General features: G+C 36.5%; 1 protein-coding gene across 1 annotated transcript in view; it reads right to left on the reverse strand.

The window, feature by feature from the left end:
- Positions 1-235: 235 nt before the first annotated feature.
- Positions 236-19,126, reverse strand: part of KCTD8 (potassium channel tetramerization domain containing 8) — a 262,947-nt gene continuing 244,056 nt past the window's right edge. The window contains 1 exon segment of the mRNA NM_001205725.1: positions 236-1,571. Coding sequence (NP_001192654.1) covers positions 1,111-1,571 — 461 coding nt within the window. The 3' untranslated portion in view covers positions 236-1,110.

The following is a 19,126-nucleotide window of genomic DNA, read 5'->3' on the forward strand; positions in this document are numbered from 1 at the left end:
AAATCAAATTTTAGTGCATCCTCAGATGAAATCTTTTTCTCTTGCAGGCTAAGGGTTTATTAATCAATACCAAAGCTATCTGAATTTGACTCTACCTCCATTTTGAATTATAAGTTTCTAACTTGTCAACATTAAGTTTGAACATATCACTCTCCAGTTTGGAATTTTAAAGGAAAAACTGAAGACAATGTAACAACTGAATATTTTAAAAGAAGAGTCAATAGACATCAAGAAATTCTAATATATATTTCCTTTTTTAATAAATACATAAAGCTCTTTACCATTTCCCTCAATTATTGTGATTAACATGAGAGTAAGATCTTTCAGAGCATCATTATGCCAATTTTGACAGCCTGATATAAGGACTCATTTCACAGAAATAATCATAACTAGCATTAATAGATGAATGTCAGTGCCATAACACAAGATCATAAGGCATATTTACACCATCTTAACATACAGAACACCATACACATACACAAAAAAATCACAGATCCAGAACAAATAAAATTCAATCTCTTAGCTTACATTTATAGGCTTTGTCTGAACCATATTTTTTTTGCTATTTTTTCATAATTATTTCTTTCCAAGCAACAAACAGATCTTCCTATGTCTTGTGATTTATTTGTAATATTGTGCTCATGCAAAAGTAATACTTGTTTTATTGCGTTAACATTTAAATAGTTTTGGATTTGGGTCCCAAAACTATCATCTAACATTTTACTTGATGTTGCTTCATCCATATTGTCACTTTATTTGGAGTGATATGATGATTTGTTTTTGGTGAGTTACAAAATGACAAACATAGCCAGTTGACCACAGTTCAAAAATCAAGATTTTAAGCTTCTTGATCATGCACATTTTACTTTCATTCTTGCAAAATTTTTTGAATCAGGAACACCATTTGACTCAATATTTATTAGTTTTTTTTTTTTTTTTAATATTTCTAAAAACAACAACAACAGAAAGAATGAAAGAAAATACTGTCCCACATCCACTGTTCACGAAAAGGAAGAGCAGCAAGAATCACACTGACCATTGTTAGTACAGTCAGGTGGTGACACCGGTAAACACTGAAGGTCATTGAATACTGCAGGAATGTGATCGTTACTATAACCCATACTTCTGTAACAGTTCAGATTGCCACTGGCGTTTGCGCTCTGGAAAATAATCTGGAATGTGGATTTTTTTAAAATCCTGAATACACTTTTTCATTTCTTCTTCCACACTTAGCTTCTCACAGACTTTCTTTTTGGAAAGATTGGTTTCCCGGGACTTGCTGATGAGCGTCTGAAAGAGTTCACTGTTTCTACGTTTGTCTGGTGGGGGCATCCATTGCACAGGTGCTTTTTTGGAAGGACGATCCAAAGTTAAAGTGTTAGGTTGGTGAGCTGTCGCCTGCTGGGCACTGGGTGGGTTGTCCTGGGGAGTGCTCGCCTCTGAGTGGCTGTCGCAACTGGAAGTGGAGAGCTCATTACAGGAAGTCCCACTCTCACTTCCTTTATCCGTGACTTTGTCATGTTTCCTATCTTCGTGTTCTTGTTTAGGTGACACTATTTTCTGAGGTGGTCCTAAAAAGGAGAAAAGAAGTAGAAAAACTGAGTAAGAAGTGGGAAGGTCAAATTAAATAAGCTTTATATATATTTTATTTTCAACCACAAACATTTAAGAAAAATGTGGTCTGCTACCCTAATTTATATTTGAGGAATTAAATCCAACACCTGGTGTAGTTAATGCACACTGAAGCATGCAATGTGCTGATTAATTATTGATAACAATTAAATTTGAGGGGTTTGCTTGATGAGCATTTATCCCATAACAGATCATCTATAACTTCATGCTAAAAAAAAAAGATTTTGTTATTTTTAGTTACTGGTTCCTGCAATCTGAAAAAGATATCACATATAAATATTTTGTTAGTCCCATAACTGTTTTATTGAACAGTTAGTTCATTTCTGTTTTAGCTAATGGCATTAGTTGTCCTTTGCGTATATAAATAATTCGCCATCATAACGCAGAAAGTACCATGGCTCTATTTTACAAAGTAACAGTATTCTCCAGGCCCAGAAGTGCAATAGCATCATTTATGCTTCGAAGAGGGAAACTGGTTTAAATCTTATCCTTCATCTCTTAATCTTGTTTCCTGTCTACTTTCTTGGAGAGAATCGTGAAAGTACTATAAGATATATAGGTACCTAATATTATGCTGAAAAATATAGTTGAAATATAGTATTCTCTTAAAGTACAAGGCTTACCATTTGAGGTAAATTACCTAGGAGGACAACTTTCAGAAAATGATAGTTTGCCAAGATAATTATTTCAAATATACAAACAGTTTATTTCCAAGAGGGAGCATGTTTTATTCTCCTTGACTCTGCTGTGGGATTAGGATCTCCATCTAACATTTATTGAACATCACCACATACCCAGAACTATAATAAAACCTTGATTTAACTGGAGCCCAATTATTCAGAAATATAAGTTACTCAAATGTTTTTCTCTTGTATTCAACATTTATGCACCAGTTATCTGAACCATAATTGAAATGAAAGGCATTTTAAACAATTGCATAGGGGATTCTACTGTGAAGCCAGAGTTGAGAATAACTGGTCAGATTCATAAGGTTTCAACCTTAGCCACATATGGAATTACCTGGAAAGCATGGATTATTGATGCCTTGATCTTAACCCCAGATATCCTGCTCGATGCTACCTGATCATTGGGTCATTTAATAGATTCAGGTGATTTCAACATGCAGTTAAGATTCTGAGGGTTTCTTCAGTCTAATATATATGAATTAATAACCAATATGAATAGTCTATATTACTTAGAAGGGTGAGGAAACAAACAATAAAAATACTTTTCATAAGAGCACCCACTATGTACTGCTGCTGCTGCTGCTAAGTCACTTCAGTCATGTCCAACTCTGTGCAACCCCATAGACTGCAGCCCACCAGCTATCACCAATTTCCCTATTTAAAGTTAGAAGAAAACCCAATGATGCTAGACATTTAGTTGAAAGGGAGTAAAGATTTTAAAAAACTTTAGAACCTTTTGGAAGGCTGCCCTGGTGGCTCAGTGGTAAAGAATCCGCCTACAAAGACAAGACACTTGGGTTTGATCCCTGGATCGGGATGATTCCCCAGAAAAAGGAATGGCAACCCACTCCAATATCCTTGCCGGGAGAATTCAATGGACACAAGAGCCTGGCAGGTTACAGTCCATGGGGTTGCAAAGAGTCGGACATGACTGAGTAACAAACACACACATACACACCCCCCACACACACCCACATATATGCACCATACAAAAAGGTCTAGTACAGTAATTCTCAACAATGAGAGTACATCATTGTAATTTTTTTAATGTACAAATGTACAGGTCCATCTCTGGAGATTTTGTTTGCTGAATGAATGGTTTGTATGTATGTATTTAAATGGCAGTCAGAGTGGTAAAGGAAGTACAGCATCTGTTTATCTAATTACCTTAATGGCGGAATGTAATGCCAAGCTAGCATAATGCCCACTAGCCTAGTAAAATGTAGACTATAAACAAACGGTTTTTACTTGTTTACCAAACTTGTGTGTTATTTTAACCAGAAATCTCTACAGAGGAATCTAAGATTTTCATTCCCAATGATGACTAAAGGATTAAACTGCAAGTAGCTGGGAAAGCCAATTTATGTTTAAGAATTAATGAGTAATGAGAAATCATTTCCTGTTAATAGGCAGGGGATAGAGCATTAAATAGAGATATCTAGGCAGAAAAGTAGTAACATCCAAGAGGAAGACAGTACAGAGATACCACATACCATTAAAGCAAATGGTTCGTTCTGTTTTGATTCACTGGGGAACAATGCTCAATGAGATAGGCCAGGAAGAACACAGATGTACATGAAGTCCATTTGTTCAGACACCAAGTCGTGTCCAACTCTTTGCGACCGTATGGTCTGCAGCACTCCAGGCCTCCCTGTCCCTCACCATCTCTCAGAGTTTGCCCAGGTTCATGTCCATTGAATCAGTGATGCCATATGAAGTCCATGTGTTAACTAAATAAATTATATACAGTTATTGTTCGGGTATTAATAATTATCCATGGAAAAATACTCCCCAAAATACACACACACAAATGCAGTCTCCACAGCACAGCAGAATGCAATATATGTATGCTGGAAATGGATTACTCTTGTCTGTAGTGTAAGATGGAAGCTCAAGGAAGACTTCTTTGAAGAAGGCATTGATCACTTTAGCCAACAGAATTTTACTGAGCACCACGACGTGCCAGGCGGGGGCCTAGAGGAGGCACACAGTGGGTGCTCCAGTGAAGCCCACAGGCTATGTTATGGTATTCCATAACATTAAGTGTTTAAAATGCATGAGGCATTTTAGAATATCTCCCACTGTAGACTTTGAACTCCAAGAAAAAAAAATGGAGGAGGAAATCTGAATTTTCTTTGGTTTCGAAAGCACCTTTTTCTCAAAAAAAGAACTTAGAATAGGTATAGATATTAACAAGAATTAATAAATATACATTTTATTTCTCATCCCTCCTAATTCTTAAGCTACTTTGGCAAGGTAGACTTCTAATCAAGAGACAAATTAGGTTCAGATGTTCACTTAACAGAAAATGCATAACTTTCTTTTGTCCACACTTTTTAGTTTGTTTTTGAAGTGTAACTGATCTAAGCACTATGTTAGTTCCTGTTACACAACATAGTGATTCAATATTCCTATATATTTCAAAATGGTCATCACAGGAAGTCTATATATCATGTGTCACCATATAAAGATATTATAGAACTATTGACTATATTCCCCACACTGTACATTTCATACCTTTGACATATATTTTGCAACTGGGAATTTGCACCTCTTAATCTCCTCATCTATATCTTTCCTTTCCCCATCTCTGCCTCCTGGAAAACACCGATTTGTTCACCTTATCTATGACTATGTTTCTGTTTTGTTGTTCATTCATTTTTTTTTAATATTCCAAATGTAAATTAAATCATACACTATTTGTACTTCTCTGATTTATTTCTGTTAGCATAACACCCGCTCAGTTCAGTTCAGTCGCTCAGTCATGTCCTACTCTTTGCGACCCCATGAACTGCTGCATGTCAGGCCTCCCTGTCCATCACCAATTCCTGGAGTCCACCCAAACCCATGTCCATTGAGTCAGTGATGCCATCCAACCATCTCATCCTCTGTCGTCCCTTTCTCCTACCCTCAGTCTTTGCTAGCATCAGGGTCTTTTCAAATGAATCAGCTCTTCCCATCAGGTCACCAAAGGATTGGAGTTTCAGCTTCAACAGCAGTCCTTCCAATGAACACCAAGGACTGATCTCCTTTGGACTGGTTGGATCTCCTTGCAGTCCAAGGGACTCTCAAGAGTCTTCTCCAACACCACAGTTCAAAAGCATCAATTTTTCTGCGCTCAGCTTTCTTTATAGTCCAACTCTCATACCCATACACGACCACTGGAAAAACCATAGCCTTGACTAGACGGACCTTTGTTGGCAAAGTAATGTCTCTGCTTTTGAATATGCTGTCTAGGTTGGTCATAACTTTCCTTCCAAGGAGTAAGCGTCTTTTAATTTCATGGCTGCAATCGCCATCTGCAGTGATTTTAGAGCCCAGAAAAATAAAGTCAGCCACTGTTTCCACTGTTTCCCCATCTATTTGCCATGAAGTAATGGAACCAGATGCCATGATCTTCGTTTCTGAATGTTGAGCTTTAAGCCAACTTTTTCACTCTCCTCTTTCACTTTCATCAAGAGGCTTTTTAGTTCTTTTTCACTTTCTACCATAAGGGTGGTATCATCTGCATATCTGAGGTTATTGATATTTCTCCCGGCAATCTTGATTCCAGCTTGTGCTTCCTCCAGTCCAGCGTTTCTCATGATGTACTCTGCACAGAAGTTAAATAAGCAGGGTGACAATATACAGCCTTGACACACTCTTTTTCCTATTTGGAACCAGTCTATTGTTCCATGTCCAGTTCTAACTGTTGCTTCCTGACCTGCATACAGGTTTCTCAAGAGGCAGGTCAGGTGGTCTGGTATCTCTTTCAGAATTTTCCACAGTATATTGTGATCCACACAGTCAAAGGCTTTGGCATAGTCAGTAAATCAGAAATAGATATTTTTCTGGCATTCCTTGCTTTTTCGATGATCCAGCAGATGTTGGAAATTTGATCTCTGATTCCTCTGCCTTTTCTAAAACCAGCTTGAACATCTGGAAGTTCATGGTTCACGTATTGCTGAAGCCTGGCTTGGAGAATTTTAAGCATTACCTTGCTAGCGTGTGAGATGAGTTAAATTGTGCAGTAGTTGAGCATTCTTTGGCATGGCCTTTCTTTGGGACTGTAATGAAAACTGATCTTTTCCAGTCCTGTGGCCACTGCTGAGTTTTCCAAATTTGCTGGCATTTTGAGTGCAGCACTTTCACAGCATTATCTTTCAGGATTTGAACTAGCTCAACTGGAATTCCATCACCTCCACTAGCTTTGTTCATAGTGATGCTTCCTAAGGCCCACTTGACTTCACATTCCAGGATGTCTGGCTCTAAGTGAGTGATCACACCATCGTGATTATCTTGGTCATGAAGATCTTTTTTGTACAGTTCTTCTGTGTATTCTTGCCACCTCTTCTTACTATCTTCTGCTTCTGTTAGGTCCATACCATTTCTGTCCTTTATCGAGCCCATCTTTGCATGAAATGTTCCCTTGGTATCTCTGATTTTCTTGAAGAGATCTCTAGTCTTTCCCATTCTGTTGTTTTCCTCTATTTCTTTGCATGATCGCTGAGGAAGGCTTTCTTATCTCTCCTTGCTATTCTTTGGAACTCTGCATTCAAATGGGTATATCTTTCTTTTTCTCCTTTGCTTTTTGCTCCTCTTCTTTTCACAGCTATTTGTAAGGCCTCCTCAGACAGCCATTTTGCTTTTATGCATTTCTTTTTCTTGGGGATGGTCTTGATTTCTGTCTCTTGTACAGCTTCACGAACCTCCATCCATAGTTCATCAAGCACTCTATCAGATCTAGCTCCTCAAATCTATTTCTCACTTCCACTGTATAGTCATAAGGGACTTGATTTAGGTCATACCTGAATGGTCTAGTAGTTTTCCCCACTTTCTTCCGTGTCAGTCTGAATTTGGCAATAAGGAGTTCATGATCCGAGCCACAGTCAGCTCTCGGTCTTGTTTTTGTTGATTGTATAGAGCTTCTCCATCTTTGGCTGCAAAGAATATCATCAGTCTGATTTCGGTGTCGACCATCTGGTGATATTCATGTGTAGAGTCTTCTCTTGTGTTGTTGGAAGAGGGTGTTTGCTATGACCAGTGCGTTCTCTTGGCAGAACCTATTAGCCTTTGCCCTATTTATTCTCTATGTCCATCCATATTATCACAAATGGCACAATTTTATTATTTTTATTGCTTAGTAATAATCCATTATGTGTGTATACCTATCTATATACATCTATGTATTTGTATATGTATATAGATAGATAAACCATACACACCAAATCTTCTTTAGCCGTTTGTCTACTGATTGGCACTTAGGTTCCTTCTATATCCTGGCTCTTGCAAATAATGATTCAATGAATATAGGGGTGCATTTATCTTTTTATAATTAGTATTTTCATTTTGGGGGGATAAATATCTAGGAGTGAAATTGCTGCATCATATGGTAGCTCTGTTTTTAATTTTTTGAAGAACACACCTTCGAATGTATAGAATGCTATCATAGTTCTTTGCATAAATCATTAAGGATAATAGTCTCCTTTTGATTTATGTTAGAATTTTTGATGATGCATAACATATTATATAATTTCTATTTAATTAAACACACTTTAAATCATTACTGATAACTTAGTTGATTTAAATTGAGACTAAGATATAATAACAAGATGATTTTTGCATTTTTATGACATGAGATTTAATAAAAATAAGTGAATTAAAAGGGAATAATGATTTATTCTAGTTGCTTAGTTTTCTGTGAATGCCTGCTAATTGTATGCTTCCAGGGATAATTTAAAACTTTACATCATTCCATTCAATGATCCAAAGCCACTTGAAATGCCTTAATAAGCACATGAATAATAATTTAATAAATCCTGCATATACAGGAATAGCATGATTGTCAGAAACTTCTCTGTGTCTCTTCTGCTAATAAAAGAATCAAATATATACCTGTGATCTTCTTAAAAACATTCTGCACTCTGAATTACAGCACCAATCAGACTTAGTATAAGAAAAGAAGGATAAAAAAAGAAAATTAAATGTGATTTGGTGACTTTATCAGCTGGACTTTCTTCCTTCACTTAATTATTAGAATAGGCAACAAATCAGTGAACAATAAGATTAACTTTAAAAAGAAATTAGCTATTTAGAAGTCCAATATATATGTGCAGTTAGAAGCTTTTCAGAAAGTATTTGGAAAAGTAAATCTTCCACTTTTCATTTGGCTATTTGTCATTAAATACAGTAGGATTTTCATCCAGGAGTTGACTGTCTTTCAAGGCGAGTTGAGCTCTACCTAAGAGATGTACAAGCCAGCTACCTAGTTCATGCCACTCCACAATTAATTTTTAAAAAGCAGTGAAGACACACACACACACACAATACACATTATACTCCTTTATTAGATTCACACCTTTCTTCACTGTGGTGGAAGATCTGAGGCTAAGCTAGTCTCAGCCTCTCTAGGCAAGTACTTTGTGCTGTTCATATCATCTAATATTTTTTAGCCTCTAGATTCATTTATCGGAGAAGGCAATGGCACCCCACTCCATTACTCTTGTCTGGAAAATCCCATGGATGAAGGAGCCTGGTAGGTTGCAGTCCACGGAGTCACTAAGAGTTGGACACGACTGAGCGACTTCACTTTCACTTTTCACCTTCATGCATTGGAGAAGGAAATGGCAACCCACTCCAGTGTTCTTGCCTGGAGAATCCCAGGGATGGCGGAGCCTGGTGGGCTGCCATCTATGGGGTCGCACAGAGTTGGACACAACTGAAGCGACTTAGCAGCAGCAGCAGCAGCAGCAGCAGCAGCAGAATTATTTATGTGATAAAGTTCTGTGATTCTAATTTATATCATGAATAGTAAGAACTTTTTCCATGTAGTAAAACTCTGAAAAGTGAAGTTGCTCAGTCATGTCTGACTCTCTGCGACCCCATGGACTATAGCCCACCAGGCTGCTCTGTCCATGGGATTTTCCAGGCAAGAGTACTGGAGTGGATTGCCATTTCCTTCTCCAGGGGGATCTTCCTGACCCAGGGATTGAACCTGGGTCTCCCGCATTGTAGCCAGATGCTCTTACTGTCTGAGCCACCAGGGAAGTCCAGTAAAACTCTACTGAATATTAAATATAAAACATTAAAGAGTTACCCTTAATAGAAATTACCTTTTAGAATGGGGAAACAAATTCAACTTCTATTTAAATACTTCACAGAATTACAGGATTCTAGGGTAATTTTCTCTAAATTCATTGATAGGAAGTGTAGTTCTAGAAGATATCAACTTACATTTGTTTCATTAAATCTATTCTTATCACTGAAATGCTGGCAATAAGAGTGACACTTAAGCCAACATAGTGCAGACTGGCTGGGCTCACGTTCTAGTTCAAGAACCTAACTAGGTGTGTTTTCTTGGCCAGGTTATTTACTTTCTTTGGGCTCTGCTCCTGTTTAAACTGCATCGAGTTGCAGCAAGGATTAAATGAGCTAGCACACATAGAGTACTTAGGATGTGCCTGGCATGTGTAAATGTTTGCAATGTTTATTATTAATATACAGAATAAATATTCATTGTTATTTGGCTACAGTATGGCATATTTGCTTATCTGAATACTGAGAGTACTGATTGAGGAATCTAAATAATTCCATTCTAATTTTAGCTTCACAGGTAGTAACTCTGAACATATGAATTACAGGCAAGTCACATTTCTTTAAGCCTAGTTTTTTATCTATTAAAAATGAAATAAGAACAGTAATTCCTAGTCATATGGTTATAATAAGAAAGGAGATAACAGATGTTGGAGCAATTTTGCTGTAAAGTTCTCTATAATAAATTTGAGAGACTATTAAGTATTAAATTGTTTTGTCCAAAAAGGAACTTATTTGAGAAAATAAAACACAAAAGCTCTCTTTGAGTTATTAAAATGTATGAATTACAATAGTAAAAACATTACATTAAACAAAATAAAATACACTGAATAGTGGGCGAAAACTTGTAAAATTGGACAAAATGGTATTTTCAATTAATTCCATTGGCTTTTATTACATTGATATAAAAAGGAAGAAATAGTAGCTTTTCTAAGTTATTTGGGTGAATAGAGTTGTACAGAAATAAACATTAATATTTTCATCTTTTACAAAGGTACATGACTAATAGTGCTGGCTGTAGGCGCATTCAATAGGACTTCCATATTTTTTTTCAGAATACACAGGAATTTCAAAAGGAAGTCTATGTGGAAAACTGCGCACTGGAAAAAAATCTTTTATTTTAATCTCTTTACCTGCCGACTGATGATAAAAAAATCTGAATATGTAAAATGTGTCTGCAACAGGCATAATTCCCAGAAAGGAAATTACCTTTTAATAGTACTAAACTCAATGGTGTGTGAATGGTTATGTGGTACTTGAACAGAATGAACCAATCCATCTTAAATATTAGCACCACAGGCCTCAAAGTATTAAGCAGTTGAGTCCAAAGGGGAAAAAATTTTCATTTCAATTTGATAAACATTTGTTGAGCACCTATTATGTACCAGGCACCACAGTGTTAGTTTCAAGAGGACACACACACACACACACACACACACACACACACACACGAGTTCCCAGTCATTCAGTCATTCAGGCTTAGTGTGACAAGAACAGTAATGCAGCTGTAAAAGGCTATTTGAATGAATAAAAACTAATTTTATATGAAAATAATTTAAACATTTCTTATGTTTTAATGATCTCTTCTATCATTACTTGATCACTTCTATGAAGGAAAGTGAATAAAAGAGAAACATAAAGAAGGGTAATTGAAAACAGAAATATACTGTGGATTCTTTTTTTCATACTGACATGATTGACCACTAACCCAATCTTGTGATAATCCTTGTACTTGTTAACTTTTTACTATACTTTTTAATCTATACTCTGTCTTCCAGTGCTTAAACTGCAAATGCCTTGAAGGCACAAACTGTGCCTTTCTAGACTGTTGTGAAGTCTTGTTCAGAGTAATTGTTTAACCAAAATAATAAAAAGAAAATTATATTCATTTTTCTGAATTTCTATAGTAACTACTACTGACTAAGTCATTTGTTTGGTACTTAGCATTCACTACATTTTATGTTACTATGTGTGCTTGTGCTTAGTCTCAGTCGTGTCCGACTCTTTGTGACCCCATGGACTGTAGCCCACCAGGCTCCTCTGTCCATGGGGATTCTCCAGGCAAGAATACTGGAGTGGGTTGCCATGCCCTCCTCCAGGGGATCTCCCCAACTCAGGAATGGAACCCAGGTCTCCCACAGTGCAGGCAGATTCTTTTCTGTCTGAGCCACCAGGGAAGCCCTTTATGTTACTAAATATTCACTTAAATGACCACAGAGTAGTAGTGGTAGTATTCATTATGGGCTCCCCAGGTGGCTCAGTGGTAAAGAATCTGCCTGCCAAGCAGGAGACATGGGTTAGACCCCTGGGTTGGGGAGATCTCCTGGAGAAGGAAATGGAAACCCACCCCAGTATTCTTGCCTGGGAAATCTCATAGACAAAGGAGCCTGTGGGCTACAGTACATGGGATCGCAAAGAGTTGAACATGACTAAGAGACTAAACAGCAGTAGGAGCAGTATTTACCATTGATAAAAATTTTGCATTTAAGTGGACCTGCACAGTTCAAACCTATATTGTTCAAGGGTCAACTGTTATTTCCATGAGGGCAGAGACTATGTCTTAAGTTTCCTTGTATCGCTCCATTCAGGAGGCTGATTCATCACTGAATCAAAGATACTAATAGACTGAATAAGCAAAAGTAATGTAGTACTAGGGAAAAATAAGAGAAAATACACATGTAGTGAGACTTATATTGGAGGAGGTTTCAAAAGTAATCTTGTCACCTTCCTCCATTTCTATAAATCTGTTTCTTTCTGTTAGTTATTTCTGTAGATGATATCCAAGTAATCTTTGGCTACTCGATGGCTTCATCAGTTCCAATTATTTTCCAGGTTTTGTTAATTCTACTGTTAAAACTGGCTTTTGAATCTAGTGTTTGTGTTAGTTGCTCAGTTGTGTCTAACTCTTTGTGACTGTGGCCCACGAGGTTCCTCTGTCCATGGGATTCTCCAGGCAAGAACACTGCAGTGGGTAGCCATTCCCTTCTGCAGGGGATCTTCCCGACCCAAGGATCAAACCCGGGTTTCCTGCAATGCAGGCAGATTCTCAGGCTCCTTCTGGATCCTGAAATTAAGAGTTGTTCATTCTTAGGCTCCTACCACATCCGAATCTACCACACCTTATTAATGAATGTCTGACTTTTTTCTGTACATGCTGAGGTAGCCACCTTCTCATTACCTCCTTTTTCACAGGCACATACTATATAAGAGGGATAATTTATCAGGTTTAAAAATTTGTGGACACAAGCCTACTCATGCTGTTCTACATCTGTAAACTGTGGGTCATACCACCTTCACAGGATTGAGAGGTTGTATTCATAACACATCTGATGGCTGTGGGAGGAAAAAAAGGCACTCCGAAAATGTAGGTTGGGATGCACTTACGGTATGCTGTGTAACAAACTGAAATGAACAAAAGACCATGCTGGCTGTAAATTATCCTTGCCTGATGTAAGATACTAAAAGCAAAAACTCAACGACAACAGGGGAAGCAGAGTGTGTGAGGGAGCAAAATAAAAACCAGGCTAATACTCTTGGGCTCCAGGAGCAGCAGTGATTGTAGGCAGGAAGTCATATTTAAGGGGATTTTTGTTTGTTACATCTCTTCAGAATCTGAGTGCCTGCCTACCAATAAATGGTTTCAAGTACTTCCAACAATGTCCAGCGAGATGCCACTTCTTATAGCTGCCATACTATTTGATGTGCGTGCCTCCTCTTTTCCCTTTGAGATGTGTGAAGTGTACCTGTTATGGAAGCAGTGCAGAATCCCAACAGTGAATGGAAAAGGGAAACATAAATGCTCACAGCAGGGCTTAACTTCATGTTGTGTGACAATGAAAAATTGCTCAGCCTTTAAGTAGCAAAACTGTGCTTGAAGTAAAGTTCTGATAACTACTAGCTATGTGCCAAAATGTGTCTTTGAGATTCATTTTCCTATTCTGCTCAAGAAGGATTAAAAATATGGTACGTCCCTCCTAGAATTGCTTTAGGGAAAGATATGTATAAGAAAGTCTTACAGTTGGCTGAAACGTGGCCCCAGGTCCTAATTCCTGGAAACTAAATGTCACTTCATATGACAAAGTGTTAGCAGTTGTTCTGGATTATTTGGATGGGATCTAAATCAATCACAGGAATCCTTGCAAGAGGGACATAGAGGGAGATGTGATACACACACAGGAAGAGGAGGAAAGGTGATCACTGAGTCAGAGATTGGAGGGAGGTGGCTACAAATTAAGGAATGCTGGCGACCACCTGGAGCTGGAAGAAGCAAGCATCAGATTTTCCTCTTGAACCTGTGGAGGCAGTTTAGCATGGCTATCACCTTGATTTCAGCCTGCTGAAATGATTTTGGATTTCAGGCTTCTGGAACTATGAGAGAATAAAATTTATGTTGTTTTAAGCCACCAAAATTTTGGGAATTTGTCACAACAGCCACTGGAAACTAATACAAGTCTATTTAGTCTAATGTCTGGCCCTTGTCAATGTTGAGTTATGGCATTTATAGAAGTGAGCATGGTATTATCTTAATAACTTGATGATACTGGATCTGAATTATAGGATCTTAGTTTCTTTACTAAAATGCAATCTCTGCCAAACTGTCATCATATTTCTTTTCCAACTCTTAGCCCTTAAGATTTGGGAAAATAGTTATCATGTTGAGTCTAAGTTTTGCCCAGTTATATAAATCAACCATTATTTGAATAATGAGGTTTATAGTCCTCTAACAACGTATCTGTTCCCACAATAAACTCTTCTATTTCTAAACATACATGCTCACACACACACATCCACCCCTCCAACTATACACACATACATCATATATATATATATAAATGATATTTTTAATCACAAACTCTTATCTATAAGTGATTCCATACACATCTCTAGCTCATGACCATTCCTTAAAGTTTTAGCACTAGATTTAACTGCTCTCTGGACATCTCCTAAACTTCAAATACCATACGCCCCCAAATGACAAATGACCTCACTATTATTTCCCCTTCAAACCAGTTCTTCCCCTGATGTTTCTATTTGCCTTTTTTTGTATAAGAACTGCAATCTTGTGAATCACACAGATTTGAAGTCTTAGCATCATCTTCATTATTGCTATCCCTACTGCTCTATTGATTCCTTCCTTCTATGAACAGCTACCTAATCTTACTGAGTGTACTTTGATAGCATCTCAATCATTTCCTTTGTTTTAGTCTTGACCATCACTGTTATGATCCTCCTTAATCTATTGCAATGACCTTTTAACCTCTTACTGAATCTACTGAAAAGACATTCAAGATTTTTTCATTTCTAGTATCTACCACCTGCTATCCACACTGAGAACCCAGCTGCATATCACCAAAACACAGCTCTTTTTATAGTACCTCTTCTCTGAAAATGGCTTTCAGAAACAAATTCAAATCTCTTAGCCACATAAACAGGACATCCTATGACATGGTCCCAGTTTCAACTCCAAAACTCATTTTCTATTACTCCCACCTTCTATTCAAGCCAGATTAGAGATAATTATTATTAATCCTCAATACTGTATATATTTTTGCTTCAGTTCTTTACCTCTGCAAAGAAGGATTAATTTCTCTTTTGTATCATACTTATGTATTTGGAGTAAATTCTTTATTGGTTGAGTGTGTATGTGTGTCTGAAAATAAATTTATGGCCCCTATATATGTAATGGTCTCCAAGTCCAAGGAGTAGATTTATAACCAAGACTGGGATAACCACAGTACCTTACCAACTCCATCCCATAATCTAAGGCAAAGATGAAGGTTAGAAGGCAAGTTACTTGGGTAGTTCAATAACAAGAAATCCTTGGAATACTTTAAACTCTTGATGAAAGAAAAAAGAGAGAGAAGACCTTTACATACTTGGCAAAAAGCTTTTGGATGTGACTGCAGATGGCTGAGTGTTCATCCCCAACCAGAATAGAAGAAAATGAGAGTTGAAAGGAAGCCCTATCAATGTTGGCCCTGTCTGACTCAATGATCCTTCTGTTCAATTCCACCTGTTAGGCAAGTATTTTAGACAGAATAAAATATAATATCACCAGAAAAGTCCTTTTTATATAAAGGACTTTTTATAAAGTCAAGTTTAGATATTTTATTAGATTCAAATAAGCTTGAAGTATAACTTAAATCTTTGCTCTTGAAGCAAGCTGAGTGACATTTGATTGTATTCGTCATTGCAGAACTCTTGATGCCTAATGCACAAACTTAAATATTTTAAGCTGCTGATCTGAAAAGCTGGGGAAATTTAGAATGAGTTATGCAGAAATATATACATACACAATCAGTGTGTATGTGTATGTTAAGTCCCTTCAGTCATGTCCAACTCTGTGCAACCCTACGGACTGTAGCCTGCCAGGCTCCTCTGTCCATGGGATTCTCCAGTCAAGAATACTGAAGTGGATTGCCATGCTCTCATCCAGGGGATCTTCCCAGCCCAGGGGTTGAACCCATGTCTCTTATGTCTCCCAAACTGGCAGGCAGGTTCTTTACCACTAGCACCACCTGAGAAGCCATTTAACCAGGTAATCTTTATCAAATCTAAGATTTTTCCATTTCAGAACAAATGTTTATGTTGCAATATCTTCTGAAGCACACATTATTGTAAATTTAGACCTATAAAAAGGTTCTTTTATATTAACTGGATAGGCACAGATCAAGAAAACAAAAACAGTTTAAAGAAAAATTATTTATTTAAATATGAATTCCACTTTAAAATTTACAGTGTGAAAATAATTAGAAAATTGATGAGGATGTAGAATTACAGCCGAGAAGAAAAAGAGAGGATGAGGGAATTATCTCAGGAATCATGACTTGCCAAGTACTATAATACAGTCCAAAATATCAGAATTAGATTTGTATAATAAGGCACCTTTGCTGCTGCTGCTGCTAAGTCATCTCAGTCGTGTCCGACTCTGTGCGACCCCAGAGACGGCAGCCCACCAGGCTTCCCTGTCCCTGGGATTCTCTAGGCGAGAACACTGGAGTGGGTTGCCATTTCCTTCTCCAATGCGTGAAAGTGAAAAGTGAAAGTGAAGTCGCTCAGTCGTGTCCAACTCTTAGCGACCCCATGGACTGCAGCCTACCTGCAGTAGATGCAGGCTCCTCCATCCATGGGGTTTTCCAGGCAAGAGTACTGGAGTGGGTTGCCATTGCCTTCTCCAAAGGCACCTTTAAGACTGAACATTTCTCAATGATGTGCCTCTTGATCGGAAAGATTCTACCATAAGGTCAGAAATGTCTGTTAAGAGCTTTCGGAGCCTAATTAAATAATGAGTAGATTCTGTCAGAGTTGAGATGCCTTGAACTTTTCATGGCATAAAACTTTTCAAGTGCACTTCATACTGCACTTTAGTCTAAATCTAATCTTTCAATAGCAGCAGTAACATCAATCTTCCTTTCTGACTTTAAAGCTTTACAGATTAAAAGATTGTGAGGTATTGCTAATGAAACTATTACAAGATAAAAAGATGTACTGGTAACACCTTCTATGTAGATCAATCAAAATGGTTATGTAAAGTAAGAATTTGCACTGGGAATACATTAGGAAAACCGTGTTTAATTACAAGATATATTAATGGTTATTCAGTAAAAGCTTAAAGATAGCACTATTTAAATATAGGCAGCATTAGTAAGAGTATGTTCCCAGTATGATGCATATTGAATAGCTCTTCATGAAGTGCTGAGAACACAGGATTCACAGAAATGAATAGTCTGCTTTGACTTTATGTAGTTCAGTGAAAGTGATCTAGGATGGTCATTCTTTGTTCGATTCATAAAACGTATTTAAACAAACCACATACAACTGGAATAGAAAATTCAACTCTATTCATTCCTTTTAGGGCAAAAATTTCCGTAACAAGGAAGTAAACCAGAGCTACAATTACTCAATAATAAGAACTATGTATAAAAACCACTAATTAGGAATTATGGCTTACATTATAATTGATTTTAACACAACTGTCACTGTATATAAGCATTTTGGGGGTGTGTGTGTGTGAAGCACAAAAAAATGTTTAATCAATGATTAAAGACTTACACTGTTTTGCTTGAATGGCTGGTCACTCCATTTGCCTTTAATAAATGGTGAAATACTTTGCAAGCAATACTGCAAAGGACAAAAGTCACAGAACACTAAGGTGATTCTGATTTGGGGATCAAAGAGCAGATCAGAATGGATAATATTAGTATTAATGAGAATGGTTATTGGTTTTATTTTATCAATTTCTACCATTTTTGTTTACAATAGAAAATCATACATATAATTAGAAAAAAACCTTCATAATCAAAATCTTCACTATTATGTGTTCAAATTGCTCTATCCTTTTAATTACTTTATCAATAACAAAATATTGTTTTATAATTCAATTTTTGACCAAGGAATCCTATCCTATCCTTTCTTACTCATCATTATACTAAAAATGATAGCACAGAAAGGGAAAGATAGGGAAATCCATAACTCTTTTTTCTTTCAGTTCTTCAGTTATTAGTCGGACACGACTGAGCAACTGAACTGAACTGAACTGAAGGCAAAGATAGTGTGTTGGCAGAATGTGTACACATAAAGAAGTGGAATACGAGCTTTGTTAGTTTTGTGCAATACTTTTTGCCTTTTCTAGTAAGAAAGGTATGCATACACACGCACTGGCAACAAAAACCAGTCGTGTAATCTTGGTGATTCTGTTTATCAGTTTAATGCTTTAATATTTGCATTTAAAACTGACATTCAGTATATAAACAGTAAAATTCATGCTAGTAATTTAAAACTTAACATTTCTTTACTTAGACACTATTTAATAGCAAATAAAAAAGAATGAGTTGTGAGAGCGACTACAGAAAAAAGGAAAAAGCTTTATATTTTAGAATTTCAGTGGCTCGCTCTTTCTGCTTTTTGAACAGGAAACAATCTTTTCAGTTAGCCCTGGGCTGTACATGTTACATCAATAAAAGACTTTATTTTAAAATGTAGAATAGTGAGGTCACTACATATCAAAAATCTGTAGAGTTTACACAGTGATACTCAGAATAATAAATAATGTATCCTAAAATACATTTAGTACAGAACTAGAAAGAATAAAAATAAATGAATTGAGCATTCAACTCAGGGTACTGAAATATAGCAAAATTACTCAAGAGGAATAGGAGCTTAATATGAAAGACAGTAAAAAGAAGGAAAAAAAAATCTTTAGCAAATAAAATGAAAAGATGGCTGTTAAAAAACAATTTTGTGGTATATCTAATAAAGACAAAACAGAATTCTCTTTAATTCTGAGAAAGTGAGAATAATTAAAAAGAGAATTAGAGAGACTGTAAAGTGATTATACTATTAGTAAATTTATATCAATAAATTTAAAATTAATATTCTAATATATATAAATTATTAATTTTGACTTACTAAAATAGAAAATATGAATATATATATACACATATATGTTTTAAAATAAAATAAGTTTAAGATCTAGTCCTAAAAAGGAAGAAACTAAATAACTGATTAGATCTTTAAGTGCAATGCAAATGGTAAAGTATGATATGAAGAGTATATCATGTTACACAATCTCTTTCCTGTATTTGATCAATATCATACTTCTCAGTGAGTCTGAGTCTGACTATTCCCTATTTTAAATGGTAACCCACCTTCTCTTCTGTCTCCTATTAATAATTAAAAACTCCTTACACATCCTTCTCCTCTGTTCTACATTCCTGGAATACAAAATTGTTTTCTCA

The sequence above is a fragment of the Bos taurus genome, chromosome 6 (genome assembly GCF_002263795.3).
Source record: "Bos taurus isolate L1 Dominette 01449 registration number 42190680 breed Hereford chromosome 6, ARS-UCD2.0, whole genome shotgun sequence".
Taxonomy (NCBI): Eukaryota; Metazoa; Chordata; class Mammalia; order Artiodactyla; family Bovidae; genus Bos; species Bos taurus.